Source organism: Salmo salar, chromosome ssa14 (genome assembly GCF_905237065.1).
Source record: "Salmo salar chromosome ssa14, Ssal_v3.1, whole genome shotgun sequence".
In the NCBI taxonomy this organism is placed as follows: Eukaryota; Metazoa; Chordata; class Actinopteri; order Salmoniformes; family Salmonidae; genus Salmo; species Salmo salar.
In genome coordinates, this window is record NC_059455.1 from 38,230,697 (window position 1) to 38,250,477 (window position 19,781).

At 42.8% G+C, this 19,781-nt stretch overlaps 1 protein-coding gene across 2 annotated transcripts; it reads left to right on the top strand.

Annotated features, from left to right (window-relative positions):
* The first annotated feature begins 1,038 nt into the window (after positions 1–1,038).
* Positions 1,039–19,392, top strand: LOC106569519 (endophilin-A2). 2 transcript variants are annotated; one of them, XM_014140954.2, is made up of 9 exons: positions 1,039–1,476; positions 10,651–10,719; positions 10,845–11,061; positions 11,262–11,395; positions 11,510–11,668; positions 12,996–13,099; positions 13,221–13,351; positions 13,581–13,628; positions 14,781–19,392. In XM_014140954.2, the coding sequence occupies exons 1-9, from the start codon at positions 1,432–1,434 to the stop codon at positions 14,963–14,965; spliced, it is 1,092 nt and encodes a 363-aa protein (XP_013996429.1). In that variant the 5' UTR covers positions 1,039–1,431; the 3' UTR covers positions 14,966–19,392. The 2 variants fall into 2 exon arrangements, with proteins under 2 accessions (XP_013996429.1, XP_013996430.1); XM_014140955.2 differs by lacking the exon at positions 13,581–13,628.
* Positions 19,393–19,781: the final 389 nt, after the last annotated feature.

Consider the following 19,781-nt stretch of genomic DNA (forward strand, 5'->3'; position numbering starts at 1 on the left):
ATTCCCGGTGGCATTCACCTTTTATTCGAAAATACCGGTCCTCTCACAGATCTGCAGATAAAGAAGATGAGATTAGGAGAGGAGAGGAATCGAACGCTTCTGAAATACAATAAGGTCCAGTTTCCTGGACACAGATAGTCCTGGACTAAAAATGCAATTTCAATAGAGATTTTCAGTCCAGGACTAGGTTTAGCCTAATCCGTGTCTGGGAAACTGTCCAGATGTCTTCAAAAAGAAATGGCCTGTCATCACATGGGGACATCACTGAAAATCAATCAGAGCAAATAAATTAGGATAGGATACCTTATCCCCTGAGTGTCTATAGGCAAGCAGGCAGGCCTACAGAATCTGTTTCCAATCTAATCTATCTGTTTTCCCCATTATGCCTCACTTAATCTGTTTGAAAAATAACAGGAACTGCAAATCCATTTATATACACAGAACAATAATATAAATGCAACATGTAAAGTGTTGGTCACATGTTTCATGAGCTGAAATAGAAAATAGCAAAAACTTTCTATACGTACAAAAAGCTTCTTTCTCTCAACTTTTTTGCACAAAATTGTTTATATCCCTGTTAGTGAGCATTTCTCCTTTGCTAAGATAATACATCCACCTGACAGGTGTTGCATATCAAGAAGCTGATTAAACAGCATAATAATGATTACACAGGTGCATCTTGTGCTGGGGACAATAAAAGGCCACTTTAAAAATGTGCAGTTTTGTAGCACAACACAATGTCACAGATGTCGTAAGTTTTGAGGGAGCGTGCAGTTGGCATGCTGACTGCTGGAATGTCCACCAGAGCTGTTGCCAGTGAATTTAATGTTAATTTCTCTACAATAAACTGCTTCCAACATCGTTTTAGAGAATTTGGCAGTACCTCTAACCGGCCTCACAACCACAGTCCACGTGTAACCACGCCAGTTCATGGGGGGGTGCTGATGAGTATTTTTATCTATTTTAGCCCTTTTGTGGGGAAAAACTCTATCTGATTGGCTGGGCCTGGCTCCCCAGTGGGTGGGCCTATGCCCTCCCAGGCCAATTTATGGTTGCACCCCTGCCCAGCCATGTGAATTCGATAGATTAGGGCCTTATGAATTTATTTCAATTGACTGATTTCCTTATATGAACTGTAACTCAGTAAAATCTTTGAAGTTGTTGCGTTTATATTTTTGTTCAGTATAGCAGAAGCTACTATGCCTTGCAGGAAGTAGACTGGTTGCCAGGCAAGTTCCACTCGCAAAGGAAAACTAGCTTGAAGGAGATCCACTGTTGAGGACTAAACTCCACGGTGAAGGAAGTTTAGTCCCCTGCGGAGAAAACGACGCAGAAGAGAAACTTCAGCGAGCTATTCCTATAATCAAACGTTCAGCAATTATTTAAAAGCAACCTGCACGTAAAGAAAGAAGCTTATATTCTGCATCAAAAATGTCAGTCGCAGGCTTCAAGAAACAATTTTACAAAGCAAGCCAGGTCAGTGAACAACTTTTTACTTCGGCTAACGTTATGTTGTATGTTAGCTAGCTAAGTTAGCTGGATAGCTAGCATTACTTGTGCAACATAGCTAACTAGTTAAATGTGCCGTTTGACAAGGAAATATCTGACTCAAATGTTTTATTTATTAGCTAAATTATTTAACTTTTACATTTGTCTAATGGCTAACTTCAGTGGCCTGAAAAGTCCTCGCAAAGTTAAATCTGCATAGCTCCAGTGAGTTGGCTATGCTAGTAGCTGGCTAGCTGTCAGTTCAGCACATAATGTTATATTGGCGTTTCGTAATGAGATTGACACATTGTTTCAATTTACTATAAAAACAGTGTTTGAAAACAGCGCCATTATTTCGGTGTGTCAGCAAATGCTTCTATGCAAACATAAACAAACTAACGTTAGTGAGTTTCGTATCAGAACGTTTACATGACTCACTTTAAATACCTCTTTCTCTGAGTTTAGCAAAACATTTTCTTCCTTGGAGGAATAGATAAAGCGGTGTAGACTAGAGGGGAATTAATCTAGCTGTATGTGATAAACCCTTTTTAATTTGAGCTCAACCAATCAGTTATTTTGTGTCAGGATGATCTCATTTCATGGACATTGTATTACGATAACACATAGTACCAGTCAAAAGTTTGGACAACTACTTATTCCAGGTTTTTTTTTTACTATTTTCTACATTGTAGAATAACAGCGACGACATCAAAACTATGAAATAACACACATGGAATCATGTAGTAACCAGAAAAGTATTAAACAAATCAAAATATATTTCTGATTCTTCAAAGTCGCCACCCTTTGCCTTGATGACAGCTTTGCACACTCTTGGCATTCTCTCAACCAGCTTCATGAATTAGTCACCTGGAATGCATTTCAATTAACAGGTGAGCCTTGTTAAATTAATTTGTGGAATTTCTTTCCTTAATGTGTTTGAGCCAATCAGTTGTGTTGTGACAAGGTAGGGGTGGTATACAGAAGATAGCCCTATTTGGTAAAAGACTGAGTCCATATTATGGTAAGAACAGCTCAAATAAGCAAAGAGAAACGACAGTCCATCATTACTTTAAGACATGAAAGTCAGTCAATCTGGAAAATTAAGAACTTTGGAAGTTTCTTCAAGTGCAGTTGCAAAAACCATCAAGCTCTATGGTGAAACAGGCTCTCATGAGGGCCGCCACAGGAAAGGAAGACCCAGAGTTACATCTGCTGCAGAGGATAAGTTCATTAGAGTTACCAGCCTCAGAAATTGCGGCCCAAATAAATGCTTCATGGAGTTCAAGTAACAGACATCTTAATTATCGACTGCATTAATTAGGCCTTCATAGTTTAATTGCTTCAAAGAAAGCACTACTAAAGGACACCAATAAGAAGAAGAGACTTGCTTGGGCCAAGAAACACAAGCAATGGACATTAGACTGGTGGAAATCTCTCTTTTGGTCTGATGAGTCCAAATTGAGATTTTTGGTTCCAACTGCTGTGTCTTTGTGAGACGCAGAGTAGGTGACTGGATGATCTCTGCATGTCTATTTCCCACCGTGAAGCATGGAGGAGGAGGTGTGGGGGTGCTTTGCTGGAGACGCTGTCAGGGATTTATTTAGAATTCAAGGCACACTTAACCAGCATGGCTACCATAGCATTCTGCAGTGATACACCATTCCATCTGATTTGTGCTTAGTCCCACTATAATTTTGTTTTTCAACAGTACAATGACCCAATACACCTCCAGTCTGTGTAAGTGCTATTTGACCAAGAAGGATAGGGATGGAGTGCTGCATCAGATGACCTGGCTTCCACAATCCCCTGACCTCAACCCAATTGAGTTGGTTTGGGATGAGTTGGACCACAGAGTGAAGGAAAAGCAGCCAACAAGTGCTCAACATATGTGGGAACTCTCAAGACTGTTGGAAAAGCATTCCAGGTGAAGCTGGTTGAGAGAATGCCAAGAGTGTGCAAAGCTGTCAAAGGAAAAGGGTGGCTACTTTGAAGAATCTAATTTATTTATATATATATATATATATATATCACACTTTTGGTTACTACATGATTCCATATGTTTTGATGTCTTCACTACTATTCTACTATGTAGAACATAGTAAAAAATAGAAACCCTTGAATGAGTCGGTGTGTCAACTTTTGACTGGTACTGTATATAAGTATCTGTAGTTTGACCTATCTGTACCGCCTTCATTGTCATATCAATGGATCAATGTCATGAATAACAACACAGAATGCACCTCTGAAGTTACTCTCACTTGTCCGTTTGTTAGGAGGGACGCAGGGAAGGGTTGGTGTTTCTGGGAGGGAGATGGACATTCCAGTGCCACCACACTGGTCTCTTCCTTTCCCCCTCTCCCATTCCCTTCACATGTGTTTGGAGTGATTGTACCAATTTGCAGATGAGTCCATGATTGATGGTTCCATGGCTAGGCCTACCAGCCATGGCAGGTGTATTCCTCACTCACACACTGATTAGCACGTACTCGCCGGATACAAACATGCGTATTACCTTTATGTGGAATGTATCGCCTGTTTCGGAAGTACTTAACAGGTGTAAAAGAAACGCCTGAAACTAGATTCCTTACATACTGGTCTTGCGGAAAAAACTGTTGGGAGGTTCTCTTCTGAAATGTTCAACCAATCCAGTAAATGTGAAGGAGGAGTTAAGAAAAGTGTCACTTGTTCACGTCCAAAAGCGGATGTTGCGTCACAGGCTATATTTTTTTCATATCCACTGAAAACCGGAGGCTAGGAAGTACTAGTGGTGTAACACAAATAAAAGGGTTGTTATTGGATGGATCTGAGATACATTATAGCCTTTGCAGATACTAATACAATCTGCATTTGGCCACAAGTGAAGTAGTTACAGAACAGGTTGTAAGTAGTCCTAAGGAAGTCATCTGACAACTTTGAGAGGCCAATTTTTAACAGTTTCTATTTGATCTTTAGTAGTAAATACTCTCGAGGCCTCCATAATTAGTGATGTAACTCAGTGTGTTGTGTGTGAACTGGAATGGTCTGACTGTCCCACTCACCTCACTACTATAGAATAGTCTGACTGGTTTTTGGGTAAATGGGCACGAAGGCACCTAGTAGGCAAGGCCTAGTCACTCTCAAACCCCTGTCATTAAATATCTCTGGGAGAAATGAGGGCGTGGGTGTCTGAGTGTACTGACCCTTATTATGAGGCCATCTGCTATGTTATAGGGGCCTGTTTTGGAAATAGGTCAGTCTGTTGGTGTGTTCACACAGCTGTGAGTGATTGTTGGGTGAGTTGTTCTCCTGGCTCTGGTGTGCTTTGGAATCCTGGCAATGTTGCAGTAGTGCCCAAACCGGATTCCTGGGTTGTTATTAAGCCAGGAGAACAGACTCGGTCAACAGCCTGCCGGTAAACACACACTCACTTCCTCACATGGATTATCTAATGGGTTGTTCCACTAATTCGGGGCCTTTTTTGAGAAGTGTTATAAAATAAAAAGAGCACATGTTCAACTTCATAAACACATTTTCCCATCTCGAGGTTAAATTTTAAAAAAAATAGGGATGCACGATATATCGGTAAACATATCGGAATTGGCCAATATTAGCTTAAAAATGCCTACATCGGTATCGGCCCGATGTATAGTTTAACGCCGATTTGTAAAATCGATGTCAAAGCTGACATGCATACCTGTAGGTACATGATGTAATGACGCAACGTAAAATGTTGCGCTACACTTCTAACCTAGCCCACAATGTCTGCTGTGTGGATCGAGCAGTCATTTGAAAGCGTAATAAAATTTCAGCGAGACAACTCAAAAGGCGAAATCCATTAACGCCAGGATAATGAAATTCATTGCCCTTGACAATCAACCGTTCTGTCGTGGGTGATGTTGGCTTTCGCGACTGATCGAGCACCGGTACACACTAACGTTACCAAGTGAGCTAGTTTTCAGATGTTGCCCTACTAGAGTTACACAGTAATAGCGTCACTGCTATTAGCTTCACGACATTCTATGGAACGCCGTTTAGGTCGTTGCGTGTCAAAGATGCATGTCAAATAACACTATTCGACAATAACACTATTTGACGTGTTAAATAACAGTTCTATTATAGAATGTTGTGTTCTGAATTTGCTCTTGCAAGCCAAGCGCCACCACTACTATCAGTAGCACTATCAAAGCTGTACAAAAAAAGTCTGCAAACAAGCAAACACTGGCCACGAACAATGTGTTTACAATACAGCGTTGGTAATAAAGCATTATTTGTTCGACCGTAACTTCTGGCGTAGCTAGCTAGCTTTAGATTGGTACCTAGCGAGCACCAATACAACCAGCCTGAAAACAATGACCAGTAGAAACTCCAGTCATTTTCATTATTCTTAGCAATGATTTAGGAATCCTTGTGTTTAAGTATTAGCTAGATAGACACTTGTTGTTCACCTATTGAAATTTTACTTCAGTTCATGAAAATAAATAGCTAGCCAGCTACTTAACCCTGTTGCCCAAAGCTAACGTTATAAGCATCCAGCTAGCTTCATCTGTGTAGTGATGCTCGACCAGACCAGGGTATGTGTTGTGAAGCTAGCCACAATAAGGATTAGACACAATAGTGGAATTTGCGTTTTGCCTTCAAAATAAAAGTACCTCTTTGAAAGTAATGTAAAAGGTTACAATTGGTGGAATCATAGTTAGCCTGTTAGGGCTAGGGGGCAGTATTGACACGGCCGGATAAAAAACATACCCGAACGTACCCGATTGTGGTTACTACTCCTGCCCAGTAACTAGAATATGCATATAATTATTGACTTTGGATAGAAAACACCCTAAAGTTTCTAAAACTGTTTGAATGGTGTCTGTGAGTATAACAGAACTCATATGGAAGGCAAAAACCTGAGAAGATTCTGAACAGGAAGTGGCCTGTCTGACAAGTTGTTGTTCATCTTGGCTCTTTTTATTGAAGACTGAGGATCTTTGCTGTAACGTGAAACTTCCTACGGCTCCCATAGGCTCTCAGAGGCCGGGAAAAAGCTGAATGATATCGAGGCAGCCCCAGGCTGAAACACATTATCGCGTTTGGATAGTGGCTGGTCAGAGTACTCTGAGACTCAGGCTCGTGCACGAGGGCACGAGATGTTTTTATTTTCTCTCTCTTTGTACGTATACACGCTTTCCCGGTCGGAATATTATCGCTTTTTTACGAGAAAAATTGCATAAAAATTGATTTTAAACAGCGGTTGACATGCTTCGAAGTACGGTAATGGAATATTTAGACATTTTTTGTCACGAAATGCGCCATGCTCGTCACCCTTATTTACCCTTTCGGATAGTGTCTTGAACGCACGAACAAAACGCCGCTATTTGGATATAACAATGGATTATTTGGGACCAAACCAACATTTGTTATTGAAGTAGAAGTCCTGGGAGTGCATTCTGACGAAGAACGGCAAAGGTAATAAAATTTTTCTTATAGTAAATCTGACTTTGGTGAGTGCTAAACTTGCTGGGTGTCTAAATAGCTAGCCCTGTGATGCCGGGCTATCTACTTAGAATATTGCAAAATGTGCTTTCACCGAAAAGCTATTTTAAAATCGGACATATCGAGTGCATAGAGGAGTTCTGTATCTATAATTCTTAAAATAATTGTTATGCTTTTTGTGAACGTTTATCGTGAGTAATTTAGTAAATTCACCGGCAGTGTTCGGTCGGAATGCTAGTCACATGCTAATGTAAAAAGCTGGTTTTTGACTGGACTGAGTCATATGAACACACACACACCAGAGAGACATGTTGATTACATGAACAAACACGCCACAAATATATTCCCACTCCCAGGCAGGCCCACCTCCTAGTTATGTCATGTAGCATAATGAGGACTAAAGCTGTCAGTAGCTGGTCCTCATCATGTACCTCTTTATAGTATATTAGCTCCTGCACCTAAAATATAAACGGTACCAGAACCCAAAATGAGTACCGGAACCTATTTCAGTCCAAGTCGATCACTGACAAGGAGTAATCAGGTAGGCCAATTTTTTTTTTTTATGTTTCCACAAGATCAGAGCATGACATTTCTCCCTTTCACGTGAGTGGTTATTGAAAGGGAGAGAGCTGGAAAGATTTATTGGGGTCAGCCCTAACAAAATCGCAATAAAATTAGTATTGAATCGCAATACATATTGTATCGTGATAATATCGTATCGTGAAGTGCCTGGCAATTCCCAGCCCTAATGGTAACTTGTAGTTTCACATCAAAAATATTGTTGCCCCAGTAGGACTGAGGTGGGTATTACACACACTATAGCCTATTGCGCACCGATGAGCTTAAATGTAACTGGTATGGTTGGCAATGGGCTTGATGTGTAGTTGAATCAGGCGTGTAAAACTGCTAATATGGAGCAAAAGCCTGCACACACTGTGGGTCTCCATGACTTAAAGAACACTGTTATAAAGATGGCTAACCCATCTGCTGTGTTCATGTAGTGACATACAGTGCATTCGGAAAGTATTCAGACCGCTTGCCTTTTTCCACGTTACGTTACAGCCTTATTCTAAAATGAATTAAATATACACAATACACCATAATGACAAATTTTGCAAATGTATTAAAAATAAACATCTTATTTACATAAGTATTCAGACACTTTGCTATGAGACTCGAAATTGAGCTCCGGTGCATCCTGTTTCCATTGATCATTCTTGATGTTTCTACAACTTCATTGGAGTCCACCTGTGGTAAATTTCAATTGATTGAACATGATTTGGAAAAGAACACACCTGTCTATATAAGATCCCACAGTTGACAGTGCACGTCAGAGAAAAAAACAAGCCATGAAGTTGAAGGAATTGTCCATCGAGCTCAGAGACAGGGTTGTGTCGGAACAGATCTGGAGAAGGGTACCAAAACATTTTTTCAGCATTGAAGGTCCCCAAGAACACAGTAGCCTCCATCAGTCATAAATGGAAGAAGTTTGGAACCACCAAGACTCTTTCTAGAGCTGGCCGCCCGGCCAAACTGAGCAATGGGGGTTGAAGGGCCTTGGTCAGGGAGGTGATCAAGAACCCAATGGTCACTCTGACAGAGCTCCAGAGTTTGTCTGTGGAGATGGGAGAACCTTCTTGAAGGACAAGCCTCTCTGAAGCACTCCACCAATCAGGCCTTCATGGTAGTGGCCAGACGGAAGCCACTCCTTAGTAAAAGGCACATGACAGCACGCTTGGAGTTTGCCAAAATGGACCTAAAGGACTCTCAGACCATGAGAAACAAGATTCTCTAGTCTGATGAAACCAAGATTGAACTCTTTGGCCTGAATGTCAAGCGTCACGTCTCGAGGAAACGTGGCACCATCCCTAAGGTGAAGCATTGTGGTGGCAGCATCATGCTGTGGGGATGTTTTTCAGCGGCAAGGACAGGGAGACCAATGCAGGATCGAGGGGAAAGATGTACGTAGCAAAATAGAGATCCTTGATGAAAATTTGCTCAGGACCTCCTACTGGGGCAAAGGTTCACCTTCCAACAGGACAACGACCCTAAGCACACAACCAGCACAAGACAGGCGTGTCTTCGGGATAAGTCTCTCTGAATGCCCTTGGCCCAGCCAGAGCCCGGACTTGAACCCGATCTAACATCCCTGGAGAGACCTGAAAAAAAGATGTGCAGCGACACTCCCCATCCAACCTGACAGAGTTTGAGAGGATCTGCAGAGAATGGTAGAAACTCCCCAAATACACGTGTACCAAGCTTGAGGCGTCATACCCAAGAAGACTCGAGGCTGTAATCACTGTCAAAGGTGCTTCAACACAGTACTGCGTACAGGGTCTAAATACTTATGTAACTGATCTTTTTTGTACATTTTAGTCATTTAGCAGACGCTCTTATCCAGAGCGACTTACAGTAGTGAATGCATACATTTCATTTCATGCATTTTTTTTTTTGTACTGGCCCCCCGTGGGAATCAAACCCACAACCCTGGCGTTGCACACACTATGCTGCCGTTGCAAACACCATGCTCTACCAACTGAGCCACAGTACCGTGATAATCAGAAGAATCTTGGCAAGGAACATGACACAGACAATTTCTTTAGGGAAACTAAACTGTCTTATGTTGTCACATTGTTTATTTCCCAAGCTATAGGTGACCATGTCTGACATCAAGAAGGTTCTTAGAGGAGGAAAGAGTTTAGTTTGGGTTTTCCTTGTTTGCTGTGGAAAATCAGCTATCGTAGTATCAGCAGTTATCTAAGATCAAAATACACTGCGAGTACAGCACAGTGGAGGCCATGGTGAAGTAACGGTAACCATGCTGACCTCGTATAACCCTCGCTGGGAAGAGGAGGAAGAGGAGGAAGAGGACAGGCTCTATATAGCTACTACAGAGACCAGAAGCATGTCTGAATGCCATGTCTACATCTCTGGATAAACTGTCCTATATGTCTTTATGAGTGCTTTCTAGTGTTGTGGACATCTAAACCTAGGATCTCTCTCTGTTTTAAAAAAATATATATATTATTGACTCGCAAAAAATTCCTCAAGCCTGTTTTTTCTTTGTCATTAGGGGGTATTATTGTGTGTAGATTGATGAGGGGGGAAAAACTATTTTAATCAATTTTATAATAAGGCTGTAACGTAACAAAATGTGGAATAAGTCAAGGGGTCTGAATTCTTTCCGAATGCACTGTATAGCCTAGGCCCTGAAGATGGCAGCACTGAGTCACATGTTGAACGAATAGGCTCTATAATGAGTCTGTCATGATGACCTGCCAATAAACCCAATGCTTCTGGTTCTTGTTTGCATGCGAGTCCCTCTCTGTGAAAAAGTGTTCCTGTCTGTGACTGCGTTTTGTAAATGTTTGTAACTGTATAAAAGGAAATGGTCTGTGGTTAGGTCTTCTCTGCTGATACAGGGCTAACCAGAGTAGAGCTGCTACAGAGGAAGTGAGACTGTGTGCCCTAGAAGACTTTCACTGCCAGGACTAGCCTGGTCATGTCCTTTTAATGAACCAGCACAGACTAGAGGAGAACGCACGTTCTCCATCACGAGGTCCATGCATCATTTCACTTCTATATGCTACTGTTCTGTCTGAGTTAGGAACGGCTTTGTTGTGATGGAAAAGTCATGTCCTGTGCAGAATTCATGTAAAAGACTTGAACTTATTATTCTCCTTCTGCCTGGTCCTTTTGTAGATGGTCAGTGAGAAGGTCGGAGGTGCAGAGGGAACCAAGCTGGATGAAGACTTCAAAGATCTGGAGAAGGTTAGTGATCTCTCCCCAACATAAAAAAACATACACTCCTATTAACCTGACTGGATTTTCCAATCGATCCATTTTGTCAGAGTAGATTGTACATTCGCTGTCTCTCCTCCTTCTCTTCCCCACAGAGGGCAGATGTGACCAGTAAAGCGGTGGTGGATGTCATCTCTAAAACATCGGAGTACCTGCAGCCCAACCCAGCATCCAGGGCCAAGCTGACCATGCTGAACACGGTGTCTAAGATGCGGGGCCAGGTCAAGAGCCCTGGCTACCCCCAGGCTGAGGGGCTGCTGGGGGAGAGCATGGCCAAGTTCGGACGAGAGATGGGAGAGGACACCAACTTTGGTAAGAAAGAGATTGATTTCATAAACTACCATAAGTTTTATTTTACCTTTGTGCCCTAGCCTTTGGCTCTCAGAATACTGAATTCCAGGTGTGTTTGTGTGTGAAGTAGGGACCACGTACTCAACAGAAGAACCTTGTCCTTTATTGTGGCCGGTTAGGGGATATATGCCCACTCTCATGTAACTGTCTTTGTCCTGTAGGTGGCGCCCTGGTGGACGTGGGCGAGTCCATGAAGAGGCTGGCTGAGGTCAAAGACTCCCTGGACATCGATGTCAAACAGAACTTTATCGATCCACTGCAGGCCGTCGTCGACAAGGACATCAAAGACATCCAGGTAGAGACCTAGAATGAGATGAATAAGGGATTCTCAACTCTCCGTCAACATTACACATTTTATTTTCTAACCTTTCACAATCAACTAATGGAGGACTCTCTCCTCCCTCCTCAGCACCATCTGAAGAAGTTGGAAGGCAGGCGTCTGGACTACGATTATAAGAAGAAACGCCAGGGGAAGATCCCAGACGAGGAGCTGAGATCAGCCCTGGAGAAGTTCCACGAGTCCAAAGAGATGGCAGAGAGCTCCATGCACAACCTGCTGGAGACTGATGTGAGACATAGCTCAGGGGTCAAGGGTTAGAATTGAGGGATCTGGGGAATAATGCCAGAGATGGACAGCAACAATCAATCTCATTTTATTCGTATGGTGGTTCTTACAAATGTAAGTCGCTCTGGATAAGAGCGTCTGCTAAATGACTTAAATGTAAATGTAAATGAATTAGTCGCAAAGTGCTTACTTTCACAGCAACAAATGGGCTTAAACTCATCGAAAGCAAGTAGAAACAACAGTAGCAAGGAAAATCTCTTTAGTTAAAAAGAAAGAGGCTATTTTCCATTGGTTGGCTGGGTAGAAGTTCAGAATTCAGGCTTCATACTCCCAAACCATAATACCCAGTAGGGGCTTCAACATCTGTTAGCATTGGCATTGGCATTAGCAGTAGCACTGGGGCTAGCATTGGCAACAACGTTAGCATTAGCATTGATGAGTATTTCAGGACCAGTATGCAGTCAGCTTGCCACGACTCCATAGCTAGTGAGTGGAACAGTTATGTCACAGCAATGTGTATTAGGTAACGATTCTAGTTTTCCACTATGACTCTGCAACCTAAGAATGTGCCAAACCTGTCTTAGATGGCCTGTCTCTGGTAATGACCTTTTATTTCATCAGATGAGGGGGCTGAGTACAACACGTGTCAGTGCCATGTTAGTGGTGTGTTAATCAGAAACAAAGCAGTTTCGAGAGTCGGAAAATTGACCTCGGGTTGTGTGGGGGGGGGGGGGGAGAACAGACGTGTGCATTTCTAGTCCTGTCCCCCTGGTAATGGCGTTTCTAGTCCAGTCCCCCTGATAATGGCGTTTCTAGTCCAGTCCCCCTGGTAATGGCGTTTCTAGTCCAGTCCCCCTGATAATGGCGTTTCTAGTCCAGTCCCCCTGATAATGGCGTTTCTAGTCCAGTCCCCCTGGTAATGGCGTTTCTAGTCCAGTCCCCCTGATAATGGCGTTTCTAGTCCAGTCCCCCTGGTAATGGCGTTTCTAGTCCAGTCCCCCTGATAATGGCGTTTCTAGTCCAGTCCCCCTGGTAATGGCGTTTCTAGTCCAGTCCCCCTGATAATGGCGTTTCTAGTCCAGTCCCCCTGGTAATGGCGTTTCTAGTCCAGTCCCCCTGGTAATGGCGTTTCTAGTCCAGTCCCCCTGGTAATGGCGTTTCTAGTCCAGTCCCCCTGGTAATGGCGTTTCTAGTCCAGTCCCCCTGGTAATGGCGTTTCTAGTCCAGTCCCCCTGGTAATGGCGTTTCTAGTCCAGTCCCCCTGGTAATGGCGTTTCTAGTCCAGTCCCCTGTATTGATGAATCTGACTGGTTTCTGTGCTTGTCTCTAGGTAGAGCAGGTGAGTCAGATGGCTTCTCTGGTCGAGTCACAACTGCAGTATCACAAACAGGCTGTGCAGATTCTGGAGGAGCTGACTGAAAAACTCCGAGACAGGTAGGTCAGCTGTGTGTGTGGACTTCTACAATTCAGTTGAAGCTGTTTGTGTTGGTTGTCGTTGTGTGTGTCCGTGTGTTTTTACGTGTGACTGATTCATCCCCTCTGCTGTTTGTATCAGGGTGAACGAGGCCCAGTCTCGCCCCAGGCGTGAGTACACTCCTAAACCCAAAGCCTCCTTTGACTATGAAGAGCAGGAGCATTCAAATGGAGAATACTCCCCCTCTGCCAACCCCCCTTCATACTCCCCAGGTAAGACTGGCCCTTAGCTGTGTGTGTGTGTGTGTGTGTGTGTGTGTGTGTGTGTGTGTGTGTGTGTGTGTGTGTGTGTGTGTGTGTGTGTGTGTGTGTGTGTGTGTGTGTGTGTGTGTGTGTGTGTGTGTGTGTGTGTGTGTGTGTGTGTGTGTGTGTGTATATCTATCTATTGTAGTCTCACCAGCCCAAAACTGATCTTTCTCTATGTATATATCCCCCCCCGTAGAGGTCACGTCCTTCCACAGAACACGGTCCATGAAGAACAGTCGACACTGTGAGTGTGTGAGAGTCTGTGATTGAGGGTGAAAGAGTGGCAATTAACATGGTACTTAATCGGCTCACTTCATTCCAGGAGAGTTTTACTAACATGGAATGGTGTGTGTGGGAAGCTTTAACCCCTTACCGCAGCGGACTCACTTCACTTCATTGTTGCAGCAATTCTGACATTTTTTCTCCCCAATTTCATGGTATCCAATTGGTAGTTAGTCTTGTCCCATCGCGGCAACTCCTGTACGACTCGGGAGAGGCGACGATCGAGATCCATGCGTCCTCCGAAACACAACCCTGCCCGCTTAACCCGGAAGCCAGCCGCACTAATGTGTCGGAGGAAACACAGTACACCTGGCGACCATGTCAGCGTGCATTGCGCCCGGCCCGCCACAGGAGTCGCTAGTGTGTGATGGGACAAGGACATCCCGGCCGGCCAAACCTTCCCCTAACCTGGACGACGCTGGGCCAATTGTGCTGTGCCGCATGGATCTCCCGGTCGCAGCCAGCTGCGACACAACCTGGGATCGAACTCGGGTCTGTTGTGACGCTTCTAGCACTGCGATGCAGTACCTTAGACCGCTGCGCCCCTCGGGAGGCAATTCTGACATTTTGTATGGCAAAATGCTAATATTTTTTTCAAATTACTTGTGAAAATGCACTGATGAGCGAAAAACTTTGTTGACGTGTGGCTTGATTGAACCATATTATGCGTTAAATGTGCAGTAATTGGTTGATTTTTGCAAGCCCTCTTTTTGTACTGTGATGGGTCAGTTTTATGTGAAAATATTGCTATGATTTGACTGTTTAATTGCGGAACTAGTGCAGTGATTGGTCAAATTTGCAAGCCCTCGCATAATATGCAGGAATTGTTGATTTCTAAAAAAAAAAATTGCGATAACAGAATCCTGGAGGGACTAAACTAACCCCGCACACTGGATCTGGTAACAGGTAACGTCTCCCTTCAACCCTGTGAGCCCAGCGCTTTGGATGTTTATGAAGTGTTCTAGTTCCTTTCCTGCCTCTCACTTATCTAAACTCTGGAAGTGGTTCTGGTTTGAAAAGCAAAGCTGCTGAATCCGTTTCAGTAGAATGCCAAATTAAGTTTATTTTCTCTCTTTCCCTCTTCAACACATTCCTCCCCCTTCCTTCTCCCCAGCCTCTGAGCCGTGCGCTAAGGCCCTGTATGACTTCGAGCCAGAGAACGAGGGTGAGCTGGGCTTCTGCGAGGGCGACATCATCATGCTGACCAACCGCATCGACGAGAACTGGTTGGAGGGCACTATCCGCGGCCAATCAGGATTCTTCCCCAACAACTATGTGGAAGTGGTGGTGCCCCTGTAACACTGTCAGAACAACAAGAGGGAGGGAGGGAGGGAGGGATGAGGAGAGGGAGGACAGTGGTAGATGACAGGGGGCATCTCAAAAGTCTAAAATGACTTCCTCCTGTTGATGATCACTGATCTAAATAAAGCAGGACAAGGAAATATCAGTGTAAGAAATTAAAATGAGGTCACCTTAGATTGAGTTTCACCTAAAGATGGATGGAAAGAAAAAGTGGGAGGAAGATGTTGATGGAGAGAAAGGTTAGCACAAGGAAGGTTTATCTTCGTTTTCATTCTCTGTACACTAGATGGGGTTACTAGAGGAGATGTTTGTCATTATGGGTGACCTGTACCCATGAACACTACCAGAGGTGTGCTTTAAGCAGACCTAGAAAAAAACCTGCAACAAAATTGCCTTGAAATTGTTACCTTTAATCACCTATTTATTGCCCTTAATTCTAGGGAAAATGGTTAAATATGTTTTGTTCTTCCACAATTGGGAATCTTTGCATCAAAATCTGGTTAATTTAATGCACACTCTTTTTCTTATATAAAAACACAAAATCCATACACACCAATTATTTTCCTCCCTGGCATGGAGAGTTAGATCTTGGCTCTAGCTGTCCTTTGCTGCCCTCTGGTGGTCTAAGCCTGTTATACCTTCAGGAGTAGGATGAAGTTGCACTTAGATCAGTTTAGTATGTTTCCCACTTATGGTTAAGGTTAGGATGTACGGAGTGTAAGCTGATCCAAGAACTGTGCCCAGGGGCTAGTCCTGCATGGACATCAGTGCTGATTTTTGTTTATTTTATAGTCCTTTTTCTAATCCATCCCATACCTGTTAAATGTGATTGTTCAGCTTTTCTCTGGGTCTAAACTTGCGTGAAGAATTGGCCTGTTTGCTTACCTGTTTCTACTAAAGCCAACGTCGCCATTTCCTTGGCAAGGCAAATATATGGTGTTGTTGGAAACAGTTGGGCACCTAGGCTAGTAAATAACTGGAGTGAATGGTCATTATCTGTTGGCATACACACAGCTCTGCAGGCCAGTTATACTATGTCTCTAAACACTATAACACTATCTCCGTTTAGTACTGTTACAGCTGCAAGGCTGCCTTTCATTGACTGGGAAGATCTCAATTGCTTTTTCCTCGTCTCCTGCTCAAACCCATTGGATGGGAAAGCCAGCCGGTCTGTCCCCTCTGACCCTTTCTTCCAATGGGTTTCGAGAAAAAGGAGTATGCAATTGAGATCTTCCTTTTGTCTGCTATACCCCTTTGCCTTCCTCTTCTCTGGCTATCTCTTATTTTTGCTAACTCTTATATGGTCAAAAGATCAAAAAGGGAAACTTTCCATTGCCCACCCAAGTGCTTTGTTCTGTTTGTGTTGTGTTCTAACTTAGATTTGAAGCCATCTGCTCCTTCTGGCTTAACCATGTGTGCCTGAGGGCTGAAGCCAAAGTAACAGTGTAGAGTGACCTCCTATTATTTACTTGCTACAGTCAGTTTGCATACAGTGTGTTAGTGGTGCTTGGATCAGCTGTTTTAACACCCGCAATTGCTAATAACCCATCCGCAACCACCTGACTATATGTGATAAAGTGAACGTCCGAGGCCCGACCCTAAACCGCAAATATAGAAAATGCACTATAGGCTAGTCAAAGACTGCAGGACTATTTTTTTTTTTGGACAGAGGGTGCAGGACAATTTCTTTTTTTGGACAGAGGGTGCGGGACAATTTTGTTTTTGGGGGGGCAGAGGGTGCGGGATTTTTTTTTGCCTTATTTAAACATGTTTCTGCTTATGATTTCTGACATTTTGGTAGGCTATTTGTTAGTCAACTTGTCTATAATTATATACATATAGCTTCTCTTCTGTCATATGTTGCCCTAGAAGACTAACTAAACCCTTGCTTTCTAGAATGTCATAAATCAATAGAATGAATGCTTCAATCTAGTTAACATCGGTAAAGTTTCACAGAGCAAAGACGTTTAGCGATTGGGGAGAAAATGCAATAACTTTTTTTTTTTTTACGGTTTTATGCGCAAGATTCCCAAATGACATCTGTTGGACTAGGAAATAGAAAGCTGTGGACAACCTAACATGTTTTTGATAAGGTTTCAGTTAGGCTTGGATGCAAATTTTGTGGTTTGAAATTGTAGCATTCACATTCTCTCAAGATGCTGAAAAAAAAGAAATAATTTCTCCACTCCTGTTCCCAAGTCCACATTTTTCCTACATTTAGTGTATCATTTTACTGCAACAAATGCTTAATTCTGCAGGAGTTCATATTAAGTCTGTGAGAGGTTTGTTTTAAACCATCTCAACATTAGGCTACAGTTCCCTTGACATGCCATAGGCCTATTTAAAGGCCGTCTTGGCTGACAACTTTTTTTTTTTGTGCCTCACAATCATCACATATTTAAACACCCAGCAATTTAATGGGTATTTACCAACGTTTCAGGAATCACTGTGCCTTCCTCCTACCCTGAGGAAGGCACAGTGATGCCGAAACGTTGGTAAATACCCATTAAATTGCTGGGAGTTTATACATGGAGTGTGCGATTTTCTTTATTTTGATAGTTTATTGTCCGTTAGTCAGCACCTCCACACAAACTATTAGTCTGGGTGTGCACCAGCTCATGTTTTTTAATTCACAATCATCACATAACATAGCTGGCACGATCATCCTCTTACCGCTTCACCACATCTTTCCCAAACATTACTTTTCTGTCCCTCCCTTCTTTATTTTCAACTCTCCTTTCATAGCTTTTCTCTTATTGAAACTCCAACATTGTCCTTTTTGCCTCCATGGATTGACTTGTTTTCTGCCTGTTCCTAAAAGTGATTGGTGTGTAGGCTATTTGCTGCGCGTACAGGTAGGTCCTAAAGTTTAGGCTTATGCACTAATGCCAGATAGATAATGAAAGAAATACCTCAATGTAGCCTAAAGATATAAATTGCACAAGAATGATACATTTATGGATTTAAGGTATTATTTTCTCTTTATTCAACCCACCCGCCTACAACCTGCCCTTCATCCACACAATATTTAATGACCCTAAACCCATCCCTTCAGAAGATATAACCGCAAGGACTGTGTGTTCAATACAACCCGCTGCCAAAAGGGGATTTGAAAGAAGGGTCGTTTTTTACACGTGTCACCCCATGGTGTGGGTGGGTGGGAAAGAGAGGAAATAGTACTGTATATGACCATGGACTTTATTAGTCTTTCTGGGTGTTTCAATTCCAGCTACGCCTTTTTACCCAGAGCCTCAGAACTGTGATGAGGCCTACCCACAGCCGATAACTCTATCCTCGTTATCTAGTTGCTACACTCCTTCACGGCACCCGTGGAATTGTATCTGAAACAGACACATTTTTTATGTCGAAATAGGCACAGAACAGCTTATACCCTACCCCCATTAACTGGCTATTTGCCCCCATACCGCTGCCCCCTCGCCACCTACCCCTCTCACACCTGCCCCTGTTCTCCTCCCATTTTCATCCCTAAACCCCCTTCCAACATCTCTTAATCCACCCACTCAAACACTGTCTCAAAGATCACTACATAAACCCCCCCCCATCTCCCTTTCCACTACTACCCTCCACTTCTTCCCTAGAACATGCAGCTCTACCAAAAAAAAAAACGAATATCCTATGTGTATAAACTAAACACGTTCCTCCTAACTTCATGTTTACATGTCTCTTGGGCTATATTTGTTGTGTTAACATGGTTTGGGTTTTAGTGCCTCTAGGTGATTAATGTTTAGGTTCAGGTGTGGGTTACCACGTACCATTAGCCTAAATAAAAGGAACTAGGCAGGCAGGGGGGAAAGGAGCTCCAGTTGTCTTAAGTACCTTGTTTACCGGTGTCTATGTAATGTAACAAAGGGCTCAGATCAAGCATGTCCGTTTTTGCGCACTGGTGTCGTTGTCTTCAACTATTCTAATGCCGTTGGTGACAATCTGTTTTTCACACTACATTCAAAGATGGGTATTTCTACCAAATCCCACAGGAGTATCATATTTTGATATTACGAGTATTATCTTACTTAATAATAGCAGCTTTATTTTAATATACTACAGAATAATTTTGTGAAGTGTCCATTGTAAATTGCTCGTTGCCTGCATGTGTCTATAGGTTATGCGTCTTGCTTTAGCGATGATGCCTTATTTTGAGGCTCCGTGTTTTTGGTAATTTACGCTCTCTGTGGATCGAGGTTTGAACCAAGGCAGGATTATCTTTATGTGGATTCTCTTTTATTATCTTTGTATTGTCATGTATTAAATGTATATTTTTGCGACGATGTAAATGGGGAATGTTGTCCGATCGCTTGTTAAATAAATATGAAGGAAAGTGAAGTGGCCCTCAGTCTGCTGGATGTGTCTTCAGGGGGGATGTGAATGATACCTTCATTTACAAATAAATGACAATTTCCAGAAAAGTCTCTCTCGCATATTTATTCTTTCATTGTAGTTGTCTATTGTACACCCATTTTCATTTATATGCTCCTGTAGGTACAGTGAGGAGGAAAAAGTATTTGATCCCCTGCTGATTTTGTACATTTGCCCACTGACAAAGAAATGATCAGTCTATAATTTTAATGGTAAGTTTATTTGAACAGTGAGAGACAGAATAACAACAGAAAAACCCATGTCAAAAATGTTATAAATTGATTTGCATTTTAATGGGGGAAATAAGTATTTGACCCCCTCTCAATCAGAAAGATTTCTGGCTCCCAGGTGTCTTTTATACAGGTAACGAGCTGAGATTAGGAGCACACTCTTAAAGGGAGTGCTCCTAATCTCAGCTTGTTACCTGTATAAAAGACAC

Excerpts from the sequence above, each read along its gene's own strand:
- LOC106569519 (XM_014140954.2), top strand. The coding sequence starts at position 1,432 with ATGTCAGTCGCAGGCTTCAAGAAACAATTTTACAAAGCAAGCCAG. Across the intron at positions 13,100-13,220 it reads ACTGAAAAACTCCGAGACAG|GGTGAACGAGGCCCAGTCTC; the intron begins GTAGGTCAGCTG and ends TGTTTGTATCAG. Across the intron at positions 13,629-14,780 it reads CATGAAGAACAGTCGACACT|CCTCTGAGCCGTGCGCTAAG; the intron begins GTGAGTGTGTGA and ends CCTTCTCCCCAG.